The sequence below is a fragment of the Etheostoma cragini genome, chromosome 5 (assembly GCF_013103735.1).
Source record: "Etheostoma cragini isolate CJK2018 chromosome 5, CSU_Ecrag_1.0, whole genome shotgun sequence".
Lineage (NCBI taxonomy): Eukaryota > Metazoa > Chordata > Actinopteri > Perciformes > Percidae > Etheostoma > Etheostoma cragini.
In genome coordinates this window covers 7,986,750-8,006,868 of record NC_048411.1, presented here as the reverse complement: position 1 = coordinate 8,006,868, position 20,119 = coordinate 7,986,750, and the positions used below count along the sequence as shown (strand labels likewise).

Below are 20,119 nucleotides of genomic sequence, written 5' to 3'. Positions count from 1 at the left end.
CTATGCTGCGTTTAAGTGCGCCTCGTAAGATCTAAATTATTTTTAGATTTCTAAGCAGGTGCAATATTATCACAAAAGAGAACATAAGGAAAGCAAAACGTATGTAATTGATACAAATAAAAAAGGAAACAACTAAAGGTGAAAATACAAAAATGCTATAATGCCATTTACTGAGAATGCCACAAACACACACACACACACACACACACACACACACACACACAGACACACACACACACACACACATATACAAACACTAATGTAGCCTACCTTTTACAAACTACCTTTTACTACAACTAAATGTTTTGGTTTAGGAACACATTATGATTTATGCCGTGTTTTTGAATTCATGTTGCCTAAAATAAGAAAGATATGCCCTCTCTAGGGAACGTGGGATCTTTTAGAACATTATATGATATTAGCAGTGGAGGAGCTACAGTACATTTACTCAAGTGGGCTTTGAACTTGTTATTTTAGAGGTGAGTGTGCATCCTTAATGCATTTTTCATTTCATGCTACTCAGATGTCATTCTCTAGCACTCTGGAAAAGACAATATAGAACTAAATTCATCCTGAAGAACGTGTACGTGCCCAAAATTTCCAAACGTATAATTCACTTACATGCTGAAATAAATTAGAATAAATTAAAACTAAAAGTCAAACAAATTAAATATAGGGAGATGACAAGTACAAATATACAAATGTGGGGTACCAGTTACAATGCTCCAAATCAGTACAATCAAAGAAATATACAACATGAAAAATTTAAAAGAAAACATAGAATGAACTATATGAAGCGTTAACAATCACACTGCATTTAGAAAGGTGATGAAAACAATAAGATATTAAAAATAGGAATGAAAACAGTGGATTGACTTTAAGAAAATGTGTGTATGATAGAAGTGCATAACAATCAATCAATTCTAGTAACTTGACTATTTCAAATTTTATATAAAAGTGCAAAACACCCTATAACATATAACACATTAGAAGTAAAACCCAATATTTATTAATACAGTATTTCTCAAAGAGTGGTCCGGTCTGCCAGCGTCCCCTGGTTGTCTTTGTAGATTTGGTAAAATGTGTTTTTAATCAAAACTCGTTGTAAATTCAAACTATTATTTGAAGCGGCATTATTACAATGTAGCTAAACGACTTGCAACACTGCCTGCAATTTACTTTACAAAGGATTAGTGGGACATTTGAAGGAAATACAGTAAGTGTATCAAACTCTGTGTCACACAAAGGAGCAATAAAGTTTATTGGTACTGTCAACTGATAAGATGGATCGATGGCTTGGTGAGACATTATGCTGAGACATCAGTTTCAGCATAATGTCTCACCATTCTTCCCAGGGGCGGAGACAGATGTTGTAAACATTCGGGGCTCAGCCCAAAGCTAAGGGGCCCCGGGGGCATGCTCCCCATGGGAGTTTTTTTTCTTCCCTTTACAGCAGCTACAGTGTGTGCACTATTTTTCAAGTAATTTATTAACAGATTGCCTAAAAATCTGTGAACAAATTATAGTAGTTGCAGAGGAAAAACTGTTTGGAATTATCATAAAGTCTGTAAACGTAAATGGACTGTATTTTTATAGCGTTTTTCTGTTCCTAAGGACTACTCAAAGCGCTTCAACATAGTACAGGAACCATTCACCATTGACACACATTCCTACCTTGTGGCCCAAGGCTGCCGTACAGGGTACCAGCTGTCCATTTACAAAATGGCTTTGACCGGGGCGTTTTGGTAGGTCGCCTTGTAGAGCACACGCTCATACATAGAGGTGTACTCCTCGACGCAGCGGCTGTGGGTTTCACTCCAACCTGCGCCCTTTTGCTGCATGGCATCCCCCTTCATGTCTTCACCTTTCCTATACAAATAAAGGCCTCAAATGCCCCAAAAAAATCTTTAAGAAATGGTATTGCTCACTTTTTCTGTGATTTGCAGCTACCAGACATGCTATAAAGGATTGCAGAATATTCCTAAACAAAGCATCTGCTGTTTACTAGTTTGAACATAACATTGAGCCCTATCGGTTTGTGAGGTCAAACAGGTTTAATTAAATCTTGTGTGACTCTTGTGTGATGTAATTGTCATGAGTACGTGCCACACTAACAGGTGAATTCCGGAGCTTACGTGCCTCTGGGGCTCCTATCAGGGTAAAGTGGATGGAGGACTTCCTGGTTGCAGCGAGGTGTACACTAGGCTTTTACTCACTCTTACTTCCCTGTTGGCAGAGTGAGGAATGCAGCAGGCACCAAGTAGAGCTGGACACTCACTGAAATCTCGCTGGCCTCTCACATAAGCAAAAGGTAAGCAGTCTGAATGTAAAGGATTAATAAAGTTTCTCTGATAGAAATTGTAGCTTGTATTAACTGAACTGACTGATTCTAAAACTACAAGGAAGTATTTAAGTAAAATTGTGCACAATTTTATTGAATGACATCAGTCACTTTATCCGTAGGTTTCCTCTTTTATATACATATATACAGTAAATATGTATTTTAATATTTATTAATTTGTTACTTATATGATATAGTTAACAGGTAAGGTGTGGTGTGGGAATTTGTGTTGTGTATTCATGTTTGACGCAGCCAACATATCTTTTACTCCACCTTTTTCCCTGTAGAAAAGTCAAATGGCGTTTGCAAAACAATATGTTGTTTATGTTTTGACGTACAGAAAATAAAATGTTTTGTTTAAAGTCCTACTTGTTGGCTAATCCAATTACTATTTCATCTAATCTAATATATATTATTCATAATATTCATTGCATAATAAAATAACAGGAAATTTTAACAGAACAAAAACTTAACAGGAGGTGAAAAGAAATCCACAAAAACATACAGTGATATGCAGAACTAAATGCATGGAAAATGCTAGTGGTGTAACATCCAATCAAATCTCGCTCAAACGAAATGTAAATGATCTGCCTTCCAGAATGCTTTACACTGAGTTACTGCGGTTGTGGGATGAGGCGGTGCAGGCGGTGGATGCCAAGGACTGGCATGGAGCTCTGGCTAAACTCGAGGAGATCAGTGAACCCACATCTCGCACTTTGTTTAACGCTGCCTCGGCTCACCTGGTTCTGGGACAGCTGGACCAGGCCCTGAAGGTCTGTGTATTGTGTTGTGTTGATAATGGAGAGGTTTGTAGGGATTCTGAAATGTCTGTCGTTACTATCAAGTTACGCACTTAAGCTATAAGATTTGCAGCTGCAGACTTGATAAATGTAAAAGCAGATGTTTTTCAGAATGTAAATGGTAAGACCGTCCATGTTAGCAATTTTACTGCTGAATTAAAAAGATAAAATGACAAGAATGAACCAACACCCAAGTTTTTTAATAACCCGTCATGATGTTTGGGATACATGGGACTTTACAGCCTGTACGGCCGTGTTTGTCTGTAATAAACCTGTCTGCCAGTAGAATGTCAAAATTCAAGTAGCAGCTGTCTCTTGATGTTAAACCTGTGTCTGCTATCTTTCCCCTTATCACTACTTTAGAATATCACTGCTGGATACTTACACTGTAAAAAGGAAACATGCTGTAATACTTCCATGGGGTTTTGTCCAATCTCAACTTTCTACCCCCCTCTTTGATTTCCAGGCTTTAGACTTCGCCATTGCCAAGGATGCAAGACTTGCTGTTGGCTTCTTCCAGAGAGCAGCAGTGATGATGCAGATTGACAGGTAGGGGGCAGCCCCGTTTTCTAAATACCATGGCACTATTTTGTAAAGTGTCACAGATTATGCTGATGTCTTAAAAACAACTTACTCAAGAGAATTTGATTTGAAGAGAAAATCACTGTGCTATTATTATTCAATGGTACCGCTTTCACAAAATTTGTATAGTTTAGCTCATAAGGTCACATGAAATGGTTCTGTTGGTTTCCTAATGTGATGTCATTCCTGTTGAAACAGGTATGTCATAGGTCAGTTGTATTTATGTATACTGTAGCTTAGTTACAGAAAGATAGGCATCTTTCTAGGAAAGATAAGCAGAAATGAGGGATTGTAGAATTGTTTTTTTTAGGATTTTAATGTTTGGATTTTACAGTTAGACCATGGATGTATTAAGAATTAAGAATAATTGGACATTTCGGGAAACCCGCTTATTTGACTTCTTGGTTAGATCTCATACCTGCTCTGTAAATGTGAAGCTACAGCTGCTTAGCTTAGCATAAAGACTGGAAACAGGGGGAAACAGCTAGCCTTGCTCTATCCAAAGTTGACAAGATCTGCACCTCTAAAACTCACAGTTGGCATGTCCTGTAATATGGGTGATTTTGTGCTGGATTTTTTTGCAGTCACTTCCTGGAGACTTTTCATTAATGTTAGGTTGCCAGGCAGCAGAGAACCAATTACTGTACATAGGAGAAAACATCTGACCCATTGCAACCCTGTAAAACCACAATATTTATGAAATTCTTTTTGGAGCTTTTTTTTAGAGCTTTGTTTCTGTGTTGCTGTCTCTTCAGGTTGGAGGAGGCTCTGTCAGACTGTATCTGGGCACAGAAGCATATGAGAGGAAACATGGTCATTGACTACAGACAGCTGGGACTGCGATTCAAACTCTACAGCTGGCAGGTCTGACATTCAGCCTCATACACACTGCACACACTTACTTTCACACAGCGGACCGGCAGCCTTCAGCATGCTTCCTCTGACACATTACAACAACAAAAAAGTAAAACCAATCCCATGAGGTCTGTCAGTACTGAGGAATGAAAACTGTCATCACCTCCATTGCACCTCCATTGTTTAGTTCAAACAGTACACCTGGAAGCTAACAAATGCTCATTGAGAAGAAAAGGTTACACAACATCACATATTTCCGACAGTACAGATAAGACATGCTCTAGCTGCCCACAGACAATGCACCTGGGCTTGTTAAAGATGGCTTAGTCTAGCTAACACTGTTACAGCCAAAGTTTAAAAGGTAATGTGACCATCATACTGTACATAAGGTACATACATACATTTTACGCACGGACAGCTTTAAGGTCCAGCGAAATGGACACTTCATACAGCAAACAAATCCTACTTCCTGTAAAAAAAGTTTAGTGGTGACCTTGTACTGGCTGTAAATCAGTGGGTGTCAATAAAAGTTACAACCAATAATAAAAAAACAACATTACAAATATTTATAAAAAAATAAAAAGTAAGACAACCACATGTAGACAGGAGTTGACCAAAGACATTTTTACTCCAATTCATGAACGCACAGACAATAAGATAAAGAAGAGCAACTAGAGGAAAGTACGACAAAGAACTTGAGTCCCCGGTAAATTTAAGCATGTTTCAAGACTGAGCTGTCATATAAACACTCAACACTCAAAGGCAGAGCAGTAGACATTTAAGTGGAATAGACAGTTTTAAACAGATGTGTTTTGAGTTGTGACTTGAAATGGGGGAATGAATCAATGTTTCTAAATTGGGGTGGTAATGAATTCCAGAGGAGGACTTTGAATTGGATACAGAACTTGACCGGGAGCCAGTGGAGCTGTTGGAGGACAGGAGTGATGTGGTGGATGGAGGGCGTTCGAGGGTTGTGATGCGGGCAGCTGGATACTGGACCAGTTGAAGTTTATGAAGGAATTTATGAGGGAGACCGGAGAGGAGAGAGTTACAGTAATCCAGACGGGAATTGACACCCTGATGACTTCTTGAATAATAACGCTGCTTTTTAGCCTTTGTAGCACAAAAGAGTTTGCTGATTGCTCCATCCCGCAGTGTCCAAAAACATCAGTGCACGGGGAGTTTTTGTACCAAATCCAGAAAGGAGTTTGGAAAGACAGACATGTTATTTAAGGGGATGCTAATTATTTGGTAATGACCCCTATATTGTGGTAAATGACGATTTAAAATCCCTGTAAGTGGGTTTTCACCCAACAGTAAAGGCAACAGCAGTATTACCGTAACAGGAAGGAACTGAAAAGTATAATTGTGATGTGTCACCCAGGTATTATATAATGCAGCAGCTGTGTACTGTCGGATGGGCCAGTGGGAGCAGGCCAAGGAGGTCCTGCTGACAGCTTCCCAGGAGAGAAGAGGAAGTCGAGGGGGAAACATAGAGGTGGCTTTGGACAGAGTCCTGGTGAGTATCAACACTAACAACTTTTAGAACAGACTGGAAAGGACTGGAAAGGAGTTAGACTTTGGTCTTGATGTCCTAGTAAGAATAAAAAAGTTAAGTCTTTACTTTTTTCTTTAACGACACAATGAAATTTAAATTTTAACTTCCCGTGAAAAGAAGAACAAGTGAAAGATAAGGTCATACTGGTGTGCAGTTACTGTGCCAGGTAGGTACAAGTATTCTGCAGTAGGTAGATATGATGCTGTACAATTATTGAACTTCAAAAGTAAATATAAGGAAGGGCACAATTGTAAAAATGTTAAACTAGTGTCTTTCTACACCACCGTCTTTTTTCCCAAACTTTAATTTCATCTGGGACTGACCAAACTCCAGCCTGTGAAGCCTGTGTAATGAGATCCCACCTTTTTTTTTTACTTTTTATTTAATCAGTGAAGTGTCACTGAGATATTCCAGGAATGCCCTAAAAAAACACTCACTAAGTGAAACTGCCCAGCATTAGTACAGTCTAAACTACTTCAATGGAGCAACAATGCTCAAACCTTTAGGCCTCCACTGCCAATTTAAGAATGATACTTACTGTGTTAAGTTCCACTCAAAAACGGTTTCAAAATCAATTACATTATCATTATCATAGGAAGTAGTGGGGCCATTTCATTGTGTCTTAAAGTTATAGGTATAGGTCACAGTTTTGTATTACATTCATGGTAAAAATTAAGGCTATGGTTATTCTAATAAAATTATTTAACAACAATTTCATAAAACAAATACTAAGTGTTTAGGTCAGAGATAAAGCCAAAAAGCCCAGAGCTGGCAATGAAATAAACAATTTCTCTTGTTGCTTATCTAAAAAATTCTGACTTTATATCCGGATTTTAGAATTTGAAAAAAGCCACTTGGGAAACACAGTACTATTGTATTACAAAAAGACACTTTACTTTGACTTCAATAACAGAGGGAAGAGGTACTGGCTCCTCTCCTGGTGCCTGAGGATGTGGTGTTTCGTCCCAGGAAACAGGATGTTGAACAGCTGCAGCAAAGAGACTTCCTTGGCAAATCAAAGGTAGAGTGTCCCCATGGCAAATGTTGGGTCGTGGGTGTATGGTAAGATGCTTAAATTACTCCAACTTGCTCTGGTTTGCTTTTTTACTACTAATGAGAGAAAAAACAAAGACAAAATGTTGCAGAACAGTAATGTATAATGCTCTGCTTGCAGGTGATTACCTCCATGATTCCCAATGATGATTTTGGAGGCTTTGAACCACTGAGGATGCAGGTACAAATGACCCAAGTATCATTATGAATAAAGATATTGTTGTCAGTCACTCCCTTGCTAACTATCACTTTGTCTTCACCACAGAAACCTGGTTTCTATGAGCCTAAGGTGGATGGAGCTCAGTGAGTATTACCGCCATACACATAGAAATATTATGTGTGTGAACTACACATTATAGTACATTAATAATGCTTGTAGATGTGTGACCTATTTTGTCTTTTAATCGCCTGTAAGGTTCTCTAGATACATGCGCATGCGGATCCCCTACATGGCTCGGGGCCCGGGACAGCTGACTGTGCCGGGAGGGGCCACAGTGTTTTTATTTGGCGAGGAGGACAGAAACGGGATGGCAACTGTCATATATGATGGACAGGTAAGTAGAGAGAGAATGTATGAATCTATGATGAGTCAAAGATGCAATTTAAATCTTATAGACTGATTTTTAAGAGTGTTGTTGGGATGTTTTCAATGCCCTGAGAAAAATCATTGTTTTATTGTCCTATGTAAGGCTTGATTATTTAAAAAAAAGATTTATTTACATAGACAATTAAACCTTTTTAGATTAGTTGTTTGATCTATAAAATGTCAGAAAATGGCAAAAAAATGTCAGTAAGTGTTTTTCAAAGCCCAAGATGACATCCTCAAGTGTCTTGTTTTGTCCAGAACTCAAAGATATTCAATTTCTCAATTTAATTTAATTCAAATGCTTTTACTATTACTATACTTTATTCATTGCCTGGGGACAATTGAAAAAGCATGATGAGTAGTCCTGGCAAGTAAATAAACACAGTAAAATACACACAATGCCGTAGAGTTACTGTCACAGTGGAGTGGAGAAACTTGAAAATATTCACATTTAAGAAGCTGGAATCAGAGAATTTAAACTTTTTTTAAAATTAAAACACTTACCCAAATTGATTAATCTGTTACCAAAAATGTTAATTTGTTGAATGAATCAAACATGAACATACTGTATCTGTCACTGTTGATCTTTACATTGTTAATTTTCTATTCTGGGACACACATTCATACGGTTTGATATAGGACTTATTGGACTTTAACTTATTATTGCACTTACAGTAACAAGTGTAGCTGTCCTCAATTTAGGTCATCCTGTACATCTCATCTGCAGTTTTTCCTTCATCCACGGTGTGTGTGTGTGTGTGTGTGTGTGTGTGTGTGTGTGTGTGTGTGTGTGTGTGTGTGTGTGTATGTGTGTGTGTGTGTGTGTGTGTGTGCGCGCGTATGTCAGTTGAACAAAAATCATATTGATAAATATGAGATATTCGAGTCACACACATCTCGTCTTTTTATCAGAAATAAGGAAATTAACTTGACCTGTTTTTCTCAGCCCTGCTGGTCAGCGTCTCTGTGGGACTGCTGGGGGCCCTGGGTGTCAATCAATATCTTCCAGTCACACGGGCAACTGATTGATCTGGGTCCATAAGCAACCGCGTACCCTGCTTACCAAAAATTATGCGTCTGGGGGGGTTGGGACTGAGAAGGGATCGACAATCCTACCCACAGCACCTTTAAGTTGTTTTTGGGCCACACAACATTAACATCTTATTACCTTTTAAAATGTTGCCCACAGTTGCCTATACACTACAGACACATAGCAACATTAGCATTCATTTGGAGTCATGTTTGGGTTCACCTGATAAATATGAGTCCAATATTCACTCTGTTTTATGCTCTGGTTTGGTCTCCAACAACTCCTGAGGGAATTATCTGGCTCATTAGTTGCTAAATTACCCACTTTGTTCACCAGCCTGTCTCTAACTGTGTCACAGTCTGCTGTTTCATCGAGGGGAGCTGCAGAGGTGGTGATAATTCATCAAAATGGAAGGGATGATGTTTTTGTTGTTGTTTAAATTCTGTTTTCTGCATTTTCTTTCTAATTAACTTTTTTACAGTAAACATTCAGACGTTACATTTTTGGTCTACAATTGTCGAGTCAGTTCAGTTTCATTTGTTGGCATATATTTTTTGTGATATTTTGTGTTGATAGTTGCCCAAAAAAGAATTAAAAATGAATGGATCAATAAAACGTATAAACACTCTGTGTTCTGCATTCAACAAAGAAATAAAGTGTGCCTACTTTAAATGTTATCAGTTGATTGAATGGGCGTTATCAGTTGTTATCATCACCATAGATATGAGGCGGTAGGAACCTACTCCACATCCTAGTTGGCCAGTAAGCTGTCATTACCCATTGGTAGCTGGATCATCTCTTAGTTGGAACTCAGTCACATCTAAACACATACATCATTCACACTGACATTACCAATCAGCAGAATTGACTCTGTCTACTAGTGTCAGGATCTCCACTGACCATGCAGGATAAACACCCATAGGTCGTTTTGAAAATCAAAACCTTAGATTTGAACTTAAAGGCCCTTCAGCCTGCTGACGTCTTTTTGACTCTGGAGCCCTGCTTTCTGAGAGCAAATACCACAAGATGAAATGTAAGGTTGAAAGAGATCAGACAGGCATGAAGGCATTTACAATTTTGTAGGTCAATAATATCTCCTTAAGGTCTGATCTGACATGAATAGGGGATAAAGGAAAACTAAAATGTGGGTAACATTGACAGTGGTGAACAATATAATGCAGAAAATGGAGTAGATCATTTCTAGCAAGGTGGTTGGTGACAAAGCTGTATTTCACTGTAATTTATTACCTTTTATATTTTAGTGTCTGATTTTAGTCCTTTATGTTTTTAGAGAGGACTTCTGCCAATATCCCTGCTTGAACCTGCAGACGTCAAGATGTCCAAAGGCAAAAAGGAGAATGTAATGTATTGTAATACAATAATACACTTTATGATGTGTATTTCATGGAAAATACAGAAAAATAAAGAAAGTATTAAATGCTACAGAGCTAAGCCCGAACAGCTGCACGATTATTGTACTCCTTTCATCAAAAGATGCAAGTTTCCTGCTCGGAAGAAACTTCTATGTTTTTCTAACCATTAAACAACACTTTTCTAACCAAAAAGTGTTGCTGTTTATGTGACTTTCCTTTCTTGTCTTCTTCCACAGAAAGTTCCCAATGGGATCCCTCTACCACCTGGACTCAAGCCACCCACTCGCCCACAGTCCCAGCTTAGCCTTGCAGCTCCTTCTCAAGGTAAAACATTGATCACATTCCTCCTGGTCCTTTTACTCTACTTGCTCTAAAATCCTCCTGCTTCACAATAGGAAGACCTTATTTTCTCTTCTCTGTTCCAGGATCATTCCAGATGTGTAATTTATGGCACTCTGATCTATCTTTACTAGATATTTGCCGTTGTTTTTTGAAGTATAGTGCTAATAATAATAATAATAATTTGCTCCTCTAGCAGCAGGGCACAAAGATCCAGCAATTTGTTTCCGAGCAAGACATCTTGACTAATTTAGCTGGTTCTCTGCTTCGTAACGTTTCTACTCGACTGCTTGTTTGTACATTCAGGAAAAGAAATCCTCGGTGCATCTCTATGATTGACTAATGATCTGTTCAGAGATGACCCTGCCTCTTGCCCAATAATGTACTAAGCTTGCAACAGCTCCAGCCCACCACAAAATGGAAAAGCGTTTATAGATAATGGATAGTTGGATGGGTGGATAGATGGATGGATGCATGGATAGATGAATGGATGGATTGATGGAATTGCCGTTATTAAGAACCTGTAACTGTCAGAGCAGTCAGAAAGATTTGTCACTGCCTAGAACTGCGATGAATGAAATCAGTGTAAAGGGGTGCAACGCTTTAAAGGGACAGTTCCCCCCACATCAAAAAATACCAATTTTTTCACTTACCTGTTTAGAAATCTACATTGTTTTGGTGTGAGTTTTCTCAGACAGGGGATGTTGGCCATAGACACATCTGCCTTCTTTCCATCCATCCATCCATCTTCGACCGCTTATCCGGTATCGGGTCGCGAATCCGTTGTGTGCGAATGCACCAAACAAAAGAAAGCATAACTCAAAGCCTGTTGCACAATGTTTCGCACCTGTTGTTTAACCAGGAAATCATAGTTAAACAGTGCACATTGTTTTGAGACCGAACAGGCCCCTGGTTATTCAAGATAATTCACAGGTTGTGATTAGTTTTACATAGGAACTATTTGCTTCCTATGAAACTACACCTGCCAACCGCATCACCAGCTGGTGCTTGTGAGCACAAAACATACTGTATATAGTTCATTTTTTTTCCTTGTGATTTTATTCTCAGATTCAGTCATTTCACACTGTGTTGAAGGCGGAGACATATTTCTCTAAGATAAATCTTTCCATCGTGGCTATGACAGTTTTTAAAGTTTTTAAAAAGGACCCATCTCTCTATCCACCTATCAGCACGCAAAGTAGCAACAGTTTCAATGCACCAACTGTATAATTCAGTTCTATTTATAGTATCAAATCTTAACATGAGTTATCTTAAGACAGTTATAGCTCTACAGATAAAGTAGGTCTTGACCACACACTAATTTACAAAGACCCAACAATTCCAATAATTCCCCTAAGAGCAAGCATTTAGTGCAACAGTGGTTTTGGTGGGTGGTGTCTGACGATGCCTGTTGGGGGTATGATGAACAGTGGCAATTATAGTAACAATAAAGATATTGGAACTATGACTAGAAATAGCTCATGGCATAGAAAGTCACTGCAGGGCGTTGCAGGGCACTGCAGGGCACTGCAGGGCACTGCAGGGTGCAGCACGGCATTGCAGGGCATAACAGGGGGCTGTGGCTCAGTGGTAGAGTGGTTGCCTGCCAATTGGAAGGTTGGAGGGTCGATCTCTTGGCCCTGCAGTCCCATGTTGAAGTGTCCTTGGGCAAGACACTGAACCCCGAGTTGCCTCCAGTGCTGCGCATTGGAGTGTGAATGTCTGTGAATGTTTATCTGAAGAGCAGGTGGCACCTTGTACGGCAGCCTCGGCCACAGTGTATGAATGTGTGTGATTGGTGAATGTATCCTGTATGATGTAAAAGCGCTTTGAGTAGTCGTTAAGACTAGAAAAGCGCTATATAAATACAGCATATTTACATTTAAAGGGAACTATAGGGTGTATCCGGGCATAGTAGAGCGTCAAGCAGGACCAAAGTGCCACCCTAATCCAAGTAAAACTCTAGTCCGAGGAAACATAAGGACCTCGGCAGTGTAAAACTATAACACCAAAACAGAGCTGGTCCAAGGCAAACCTGAGCCAGCTCTATAAAGGTTGGTAGATGAGTCTGACGACTATGAAGAGAAGCAGAGAGTTGAACGCTGCATCTCCTCACTCCCTAACGATGCATAAGCTTTATAAAAGAGGAGAGTTTTAAGTTTACTCTTCAATGTGGTGATGGTGTCTGCCTCCCGAATAAACCTTATAGTAAGGAATTACAATTGTCCGAAGTAATAAATGCCAGGTCATCCAGGTTTTTATGTTCTCAATGCACAGGCATATGAGTATGGTTTGTAGACAGCCTTAAAATAATGTAAACCTATCCTTTAAGCACTGCTCCTTTTTAAAGCTGCAGGGGTTAAATTAAAACTGCAGCTTCTAGACATTAGAATAACAGCTGTGTGATAACAGTTGATGACATTCATTATCATTAAATCAATGTCAGAATGACCAAAAAATACAACTACTAAGTGTTTCTTCTGTAAAGTTCTATGTGCATGGCGGAACAGACTATCTTTCTACCTGTCTAACCTTCCATTAGACTTGTTTTGTGTGTGCTCAGACTGTACCTGTACTGTGTTTTCCCTGCAGTACGTTTTATATCAGACACTCCACCTCCCTCCCACACTACTGCCACCCACTCACCGCTGGCAGCCTCAGAGCCTCACAAGTACCCAGCCAACGCAGCCAGCGACCAGGTAATATCTCCCTCTAAAAAGCCAGATTCATCCGTGGAGGCTGAACATTTGAACACTTATGACACACGCGCACGCGCACACGCACACACACACACACACACACACACACTCACACACTCAAAACACATTCACTCTCAAAACACATACACTCTCCATTTCTTTCTACCTGATCTAAATACAGAAGGATTGTGTGGACTTAGCAAGGGGAATGCTGATGTGTCCTGATTAAGTCACTATGATGCTTAGGAGAGGCAGAGGTAGTAAGCGTCAGGATATAAATATTAATTTCTCTTTCTGCATGCCACAGAGACTTGAAATGAAAGGAATGAATGAATTATTATGTGAAATAAAAGTGGTATAATGATAATAATAACATACTTCCTGTTCCACACTTGCCACGAAATAGTCTTGCATAGCCAAACTCTCTCTTGTGCATGAGCCGCAAGCAGGATGCCTGGCTTCATCCAGGAAATGTACAGTTGTTGATCTAAACTAGCCATTAAATTACAGATTCTCTCTGTCAAGGTTACTCATAACATGTGAGTTCAAATTGAGGAGGATGACGTTTTTCAAACCTTCCATCTGAGAATGAGTGGCAACCTGCTGCGTGTTAAAGAAAAGCAGCTACTGATGCCTCAATTGATCACTTTAATTAATTCGTTTATGGACCAAGGACATCAGGAGCTTGTCACATATACACACTAAACAAATTATGATATAGCCATTCACACTACTTACTTAAAATGTTACCATGAGACCAAAATTGAACCATTGATTTTGTTGTTTCATTTAACCTGATCTTGAGGGGGAAAAATAGAATATAGACTATATAGAATATATACAGGTATTTTTTTATTTATTTATTTTTTATTTTTTATTTCTGATGGCCGATACATTTTTTGAATACTACATTGAGATTTCTAGATTTGCGTTTAAGAAGAAATATGTAAGTATCAATATATTTAGTGGATATGTGTTATAATTTAGTTTACACACATGTTCAGCACTACTCTTGGCACTGCAATTCCTATTATTTCTATTATTCCTATTATTTCCGTACATTGGCATTTTAGGGGCAGGACTAATGTTAGTACTAGTAATACTAATACTAGTCATAGTATTATAAGGAACCAGTTACAGTCAATCAAATCAATCCAACTAATATAGAAATATGGAATGATCCTTCGTTTCATAACCACATTTTCAGACACTGCAACTATTTTACTGTGAGGTTGGTAGTGAAATAAGTCTCCTTTGATCAATTCGTCAAATAGTCAACTATAGGGGGGTTAGCCAAGATATACGTATGAATAAAAACATATAAGACACATACAATGATCGTGAAACTAATGAAATAGGGGACTGGAACCATTTTGGAGTAATTCAGCCATTGATAAAAACAACTACTTCATAATAAGAATCTAAAAAAGTATTCACACTGATTGGACCAGTTCAATATTTCTTAACACAAACTTTGATCTTTTAATGTATTTCTGCTCCTTCTTCACAGCATGATGGTGGAGTAAAGGGAGCAGAGGCGGGCTCTGTGGTGGTGAAGGTCCACTACACATACACTGTGGCGCTGTCTTTACCTCTGGACACACCATACCAAGAAGTGAAGGAACAAATTGCAGAGAAATTGGGTCAGCCGGCGTTTCAGCTGCGCCTCAGGTAACCAAAGGGCTGCCAGCCCACCTCTGTCTCCTTGAATTTCAACAAGTGATGCTTCATTTCTAAAAAGTATGCTTTTCTTTGTTTACTCCACCCTGTGGATCCAATGTGTGTTGGCTAAGAAAATCTAACATGATACATAGGACGAAGGCTGCAGCTCCACAAGCATGAAAAGAGTCCTTAAAAGCAGCAGTAAACAGCAGAATATGATTAAGACAGCCTCATCATAGGATAAAAATAAGTTCTAAAACCCTTACATGACATCTAAGGATCAATAAGTTGTTTTTCTATCCTCCGTCCACCCATGTTTGGCCCATGATGCCCTCCATTTCCCATCTATTCAACTGCTACCGATCCCCCTCACCACTCCTGCTCTCTTTCTCACCAGATACAAGCAGCATGGTTCCCGGGTTCTGATACCTCTGGGTGGGGAGGTAGAGCCTAGCCGCACCATGCAAGAGGTGGCTGAGGCTGGCAGAGCCACCCTGTGGTGCCAGGTGAGAATTTAAAGTCACAAATACATTTCCATCAGGGCTTGAAATAGGACATCAGTTGCAAGGGTGTGTCCTGGGGTTGCAGCTTGCCTCTGCTAGATCTTCCCACCTATATATCAAAGTTTCACTAATCAATGTTTTTAGAGGGTATCAAAGATGGGACATCCTGTTGGCCAAGGTGTGAAGGTACTTCTTTTTTTCAGTGAAACACTTCACTTAAACAAACTGTACACTACCTGCCCAGCACCACAACAGCAGATAGACAAAATCAGAGACACATTTTCGAGCTCAGACTGGGGGATCCTGAGGACATTACCAGGCCAAGTTGCAGATGAATAAACCCTCCACCTATTCCTGGGTCTTCCCCAAGGCCGTCCAGGGGGCATCCTTACCAGATGCCCTAACCACCTCCACTGGCTCCTTTCGAGTGTTAGCACTGGTCAAAATATATCATACTTTTAAAATGGGGAGAGCCCAAACCAACAGTCTGTGACAACAGTCAGTGACCTTAAAGAAGGCTCAATTTATAACAATAACTTATTTCAGCAGTCAATTGATGTTAAACAACAAAAATAAAAGATGTTGTATTGCTTCTATCGCTTTAATTTAAGGCATCTAGCCCACTTGTCAGTTAAAGAACAACACCCTTGTATTGTATTTCTTGCCCCATTATTGCAATTAAAACGCCTGTCTGTCAAACTGTATGGTATGGCAACAACACATCCGGTAATCTCTCACTTAAAAGTTGTTTGGAACAAAGTGACCTGATTGTTTGAACTGGATCCATATCTACATACCTCTTTAAGTATTTGGTGAAACCCAAACTTTTATATTAATAGATCTCCCATTTTTGATGGAATTAGTTGGAAAAGGGAATTGTCACACTGGGGGATGTTTCTTAGAAGGCATATTTAAACCTTTAGAGGATGTGGTACAGCAAATTGTAATTCCAATAAAAGTTTTCAGATATTTGCAGCTTCTTTATCTTTGAGTGTGGGTTTTTGGATCCAGTTCATCAGGCAGCAGATTGTTTAGATAAGGTGTCAATTAAATATGGAAAAGGTCATGAGGCTTCTGGGTATTATTCTCTGTTTATGCAAAACCTGGGTGATGGAGCCTGGACAGCCATCAAGAAGACATGGGAAATGGATCTATTACATTGGATGACAAGGAGTGGGATAGAATTTGCATGAATATTAAAACTGTGTTACGCAATTTAAGGATGCGCCTCATCCAGTTCAATATTATGCATTGCTTCTATTAATCTCCCTCCACATTGTTTAAGCTTGGATTGAAAGGCACCAAATTGTTTGAAATGTAAGACAGAGGACGGCCAATTACTTCATGTCTTATGGTCTTGTGATAAAGTCCAGGAATTTTGGACTGGGACACATGATAATCTATCAGATTACAGAGACCCAGGTTCCATTCAGCACAAGATTATTAGTTTTGAGAGATGGATCAACCCTAAAAAACGATGAATAGGAATAGATACGCACATAAGAAGTTGGGTCCAAACTAGCTTAATGACAGCTGGACATATTCTTTAAAGAGCATGGAGGAAAGAAGGGGGGGCTTCAGTTCAAGATTGTGCCTGTGTCATACAAACAGTTTGCCAGATTGGATGTCTTCAAAAAATATTTTGAAAAGTACTTGAGCTTTCAGGAGGGCTCCTAAGAAGGTTTGAGCTGGGGAGAGATGTGTAAGATGGGCTTATGGTGTTGTCATTATCCATCTTTATACATATGTTTATTTGGTTTACAGATGTCTGTTTTGTTAATATTTTTTATGGGCTTTCATATTGTGGTTAATGTTTTATCTTTTATTGGTTTTTGTGTGGGTGTGTGGTAATGACGAGTGTGTGTGTATGGGGGGGGGGGAGGGGGGATTTTCTATGTTGTGAATTATATGTTTTTTATGTTTATAAATTGGTTACAAATTGCCGCAAATTCCAGTATTTTTCATGCCGTCCCTTAGAAATGGGAGAGTTCATCAGTCCTCCAGGTAACCATCTAATGTACAGGTTTGCTTTTAAAGATTTCTCTTTATTGTGCTATTTTATTTCAGACAGAAGATCCGTTGGCCAACCGTTCTATCCTCTACCAGATGGTGGCGCTGTATGACTACAACGCTCAGGGCCCAGAGGACCTGGAGTTCAGCGAAGGAGATACTATTGACATCCTGGGTGAAGGTGAGGCTCTGCAGGTTGACCTCATACTGGATAGCTTGTCAGTGGCATTATAAAGTCCTTTGTTTTTGTCAGGCACTTTAATTTGAAATGTTCTTAAAGACCTTCATACTTTGTTCAGAAGGGAGTCTCACTGCCTCTTAATGTTTCTCTTTTACACTTTCTTATAGTTAATGAGGAGTGGCTAGAGGGACACTGTGCAGGAAACATAGGCATCTTCCCCAGCTGCTTTGCCTACAGCGAGAACGCCAACATCTCCCAGAGCCCCGAGATATAAAAGCAGATGTGGAACTGTGCAGTCATCTCTATTAAAATAATCTTGGTGGCACTTCACAGCCTTAGAATAACCAAACAACACCCTCTTAGGGGTATGCAGTTGACTTAGTATAGACTTTTTCATGATTTAAAAATGTTTCTTTCTCATATGACATCACTATATTATTTATATAATGTAACACATGTATAACAATATTGTATCACTGTAATATTCCTGTTATAACCTATAATATTGATATAAACCTACTTTAACTTCATGACATTTTTATCCAATATGGAATCTGCATTCAGCTCCTGTAATATGGGGTTATAATTATCCAAGTTTGTGTTGCGTTGAAGTGGAATAAGGACCCAAAAGCAAAGACAAGGGAGGTAGGCGGGAGCAGTTAACCAAGGATTTATTTTAACAAAGTCCAAGGAAAAACACAGGGAGCAAAAGGAGGATGCAAAATCAAAGATAACAAAAATCCAAAAACAGGTACAGGTGGAAGGCAATACAAAAACTGGGTAAACTACAGAGGGGAAAACTCACGGGGAATGACTGGAAAACCGACAGGAAAAAAACAGCACGGCAAACTTAGGTGGGCATGGAAAAAAGGCTCTTTATTTGCTATTGCCTACATTTTAAATGGATGTCTGCCAATAGGCCTAACATATCACATATATGATTGTGATGATTGTGACAGAGATAATAAGATTCTGACTGAGTAGCAAGAAATCAATTCATTTGTGATTCTGTAAGAATTCACAGATCCAGTTTATTTTTTAATCTTCCCATAACATTTAAAAAGAATCTCCATGTATGTGTGTGTGCTCAAATATGGCTTTTGGAAAGAAAATAAAAGATAAATTATGAATTACTAAACAAACAATTAAGAAGCCCATTGGCCAGGAGTCATTCTTGATGCCTACAATCTCAAACATCTCTCTCTGATAAGGCCGAGGATGACTGGGAACATCTTTGCTTGTCTGCTCTGGGATCTCTGTTTTCTTCATTTTCAATCGTGTCACCGTCCATACTACTATGTGCTAACGTTAGCGCCATCGAGCCGTAATGATTTGCCGCAAATGAATGCAGAATGCCCAATCTGTTGGGTTGGCTTAGTGGTGCGTCAAGTGCAACGTATAATATATTACCATCCAATTATCCAATCCAATCCAATCCACTTTATTTATATAGCACAGTTTTAACAAACACAAGGTTTCCAAAGTGCTGCACAAAAAGATAATACAGAATAAATAAATAGATAACACAATAAAAAGCACAATAATAATTATATATATATATATATATATATATATTTATATACACATACACACACACACACATATACATACACGTATATAAGGTACAATAAAATAAATACAATAAAATGCACTGCCGTCATATGATAAAGGTATACACATAAGATCACCACTCTACCTGCATGGTGTTCAAAGCCAAAGGAAAGAGGTGGGTTTTGAGAAGAGTTTTAAAATGAAACAGAGAGGAGGCCCGTCTACTGTGCAGGGGCAGCCCATTCCAGAGTTTTGGAGGCAAAACGCACAGTCCCCTCTAAGCTTAAGCCTAGCTTTAGGCAGCGTCAGGAACAGCTGGTCAGCTGACCAGAGAGATCAGATGGGAATGTAGGGGTGCAGCAGCTCAGAGAGGTAAGGTGGGGCATTCAAGGCTTTAAAAGCAAGTAAAAGAATTTAAAATGAATTCTAAAATGGACGGGCAGCCAGTGGAGTGAAGCTAAAATAGGTGAAATGTGCTCATACTTGCTTGTGCCTGTTAAAAGACGTGCAGCAGCATTTTGTACCAGTTGAAGACGATCAATGGAGGACCCCCTAGTCCCCATATAAAGTGCATTACAGTAATCCAGCCAAGTGGTCAGAAAAGCGTGGATTAACATCTCAAAATGTTGTCTCAGAAGGACTGGTTTGATTTTTGCTAGCTGCCTTAACTGGAAAAAGCTAGACTTCACCACAGCTTTAATCTGGCTATCAAATTTAAGGTCTGAGTCCACTTTTACACCCACATTTTTTACAATTGGCTTGCAATACTGCGCCAAAGAACCCAGATCAACTAGGGAGGAGGTCAGAGAAGTGCCACCAAAGACCATGACTTCGGTCTTTTTTTCATTAAAATTTAGAAAATTTAATGACATCCAAGCCTTAATGTCCTGTAAACACTGTAGCAGTTTGTTAACAGTGTTGGAATCAGATTTTTTGCGGGGGACATAGATCTGGCTGTCGTCCGCATAACAATGAAAAGAAATGCCATGTTTCCTA

General features: G+C 39.2%; 1 protein-coding gene across 3 annotated transcripts; it reads left to right on the top strand.

The window, feature by feature from the left end:
- Nucleotides 1-2,106: 2,106 nt before the first annotated feature.
- On the top strand, nucleotides 2,107-17,916 carry noxa1 (NADPH oxidase activator 1). 3 transcript variants are annotated; one of them, XM_034872679.1, is made up of 16 exons: nucleotides 2,107-2,311; nucleotides 2,940-3,114; nucleotides 3,608-3,690; nucleotides 4,479-4,587; nucleotides 5,963-6,097; nucleotides 7,050-7,157; nucleotides 7,311-7,370; nucleotides 7,455-7,492; nucleotides 7,605-7,743; nucleotides 10,097-10,165; nucleotides 10,415-10,502; nucleotides 13,110-13,216; nucleotides 14,727-14,887; nucleotides 15,276-15,384; nucleotides 17,449-17,572; nucleotides 17,740-17,916. In XM_034872679.1, exons 2-16 carry the CDS (start codon nucleotides 2,941-2,943, stop codon nucleotides 17,844-17,846), a joined length of 1,611 nt encoding a protein of 536 aa, XP_034728570.1. In that variant the 5' UTR covers nucleotides 2,107-2,311; nucleotide 2,940; the 3' UTR covers nucleotides 17,847-17,916. The 3 variants fall into 3 exon arrangements, with proteins under 3 accessions (XP_034728570.1, XP_034728571.1, XP_034728572.1); XM_034872680.1 differs by having other exon boundaries at nucleotides 2,149-2,342; XM_034872681.1 differs by lacking the exon at nucleotides 2,940-3,114 and having other exon boundaries at nucleotides 2,155-2,311.
- The last annotated feature ends 2,203 nt before the right edge of the window (nucleotides 17,917-20,119 follow it).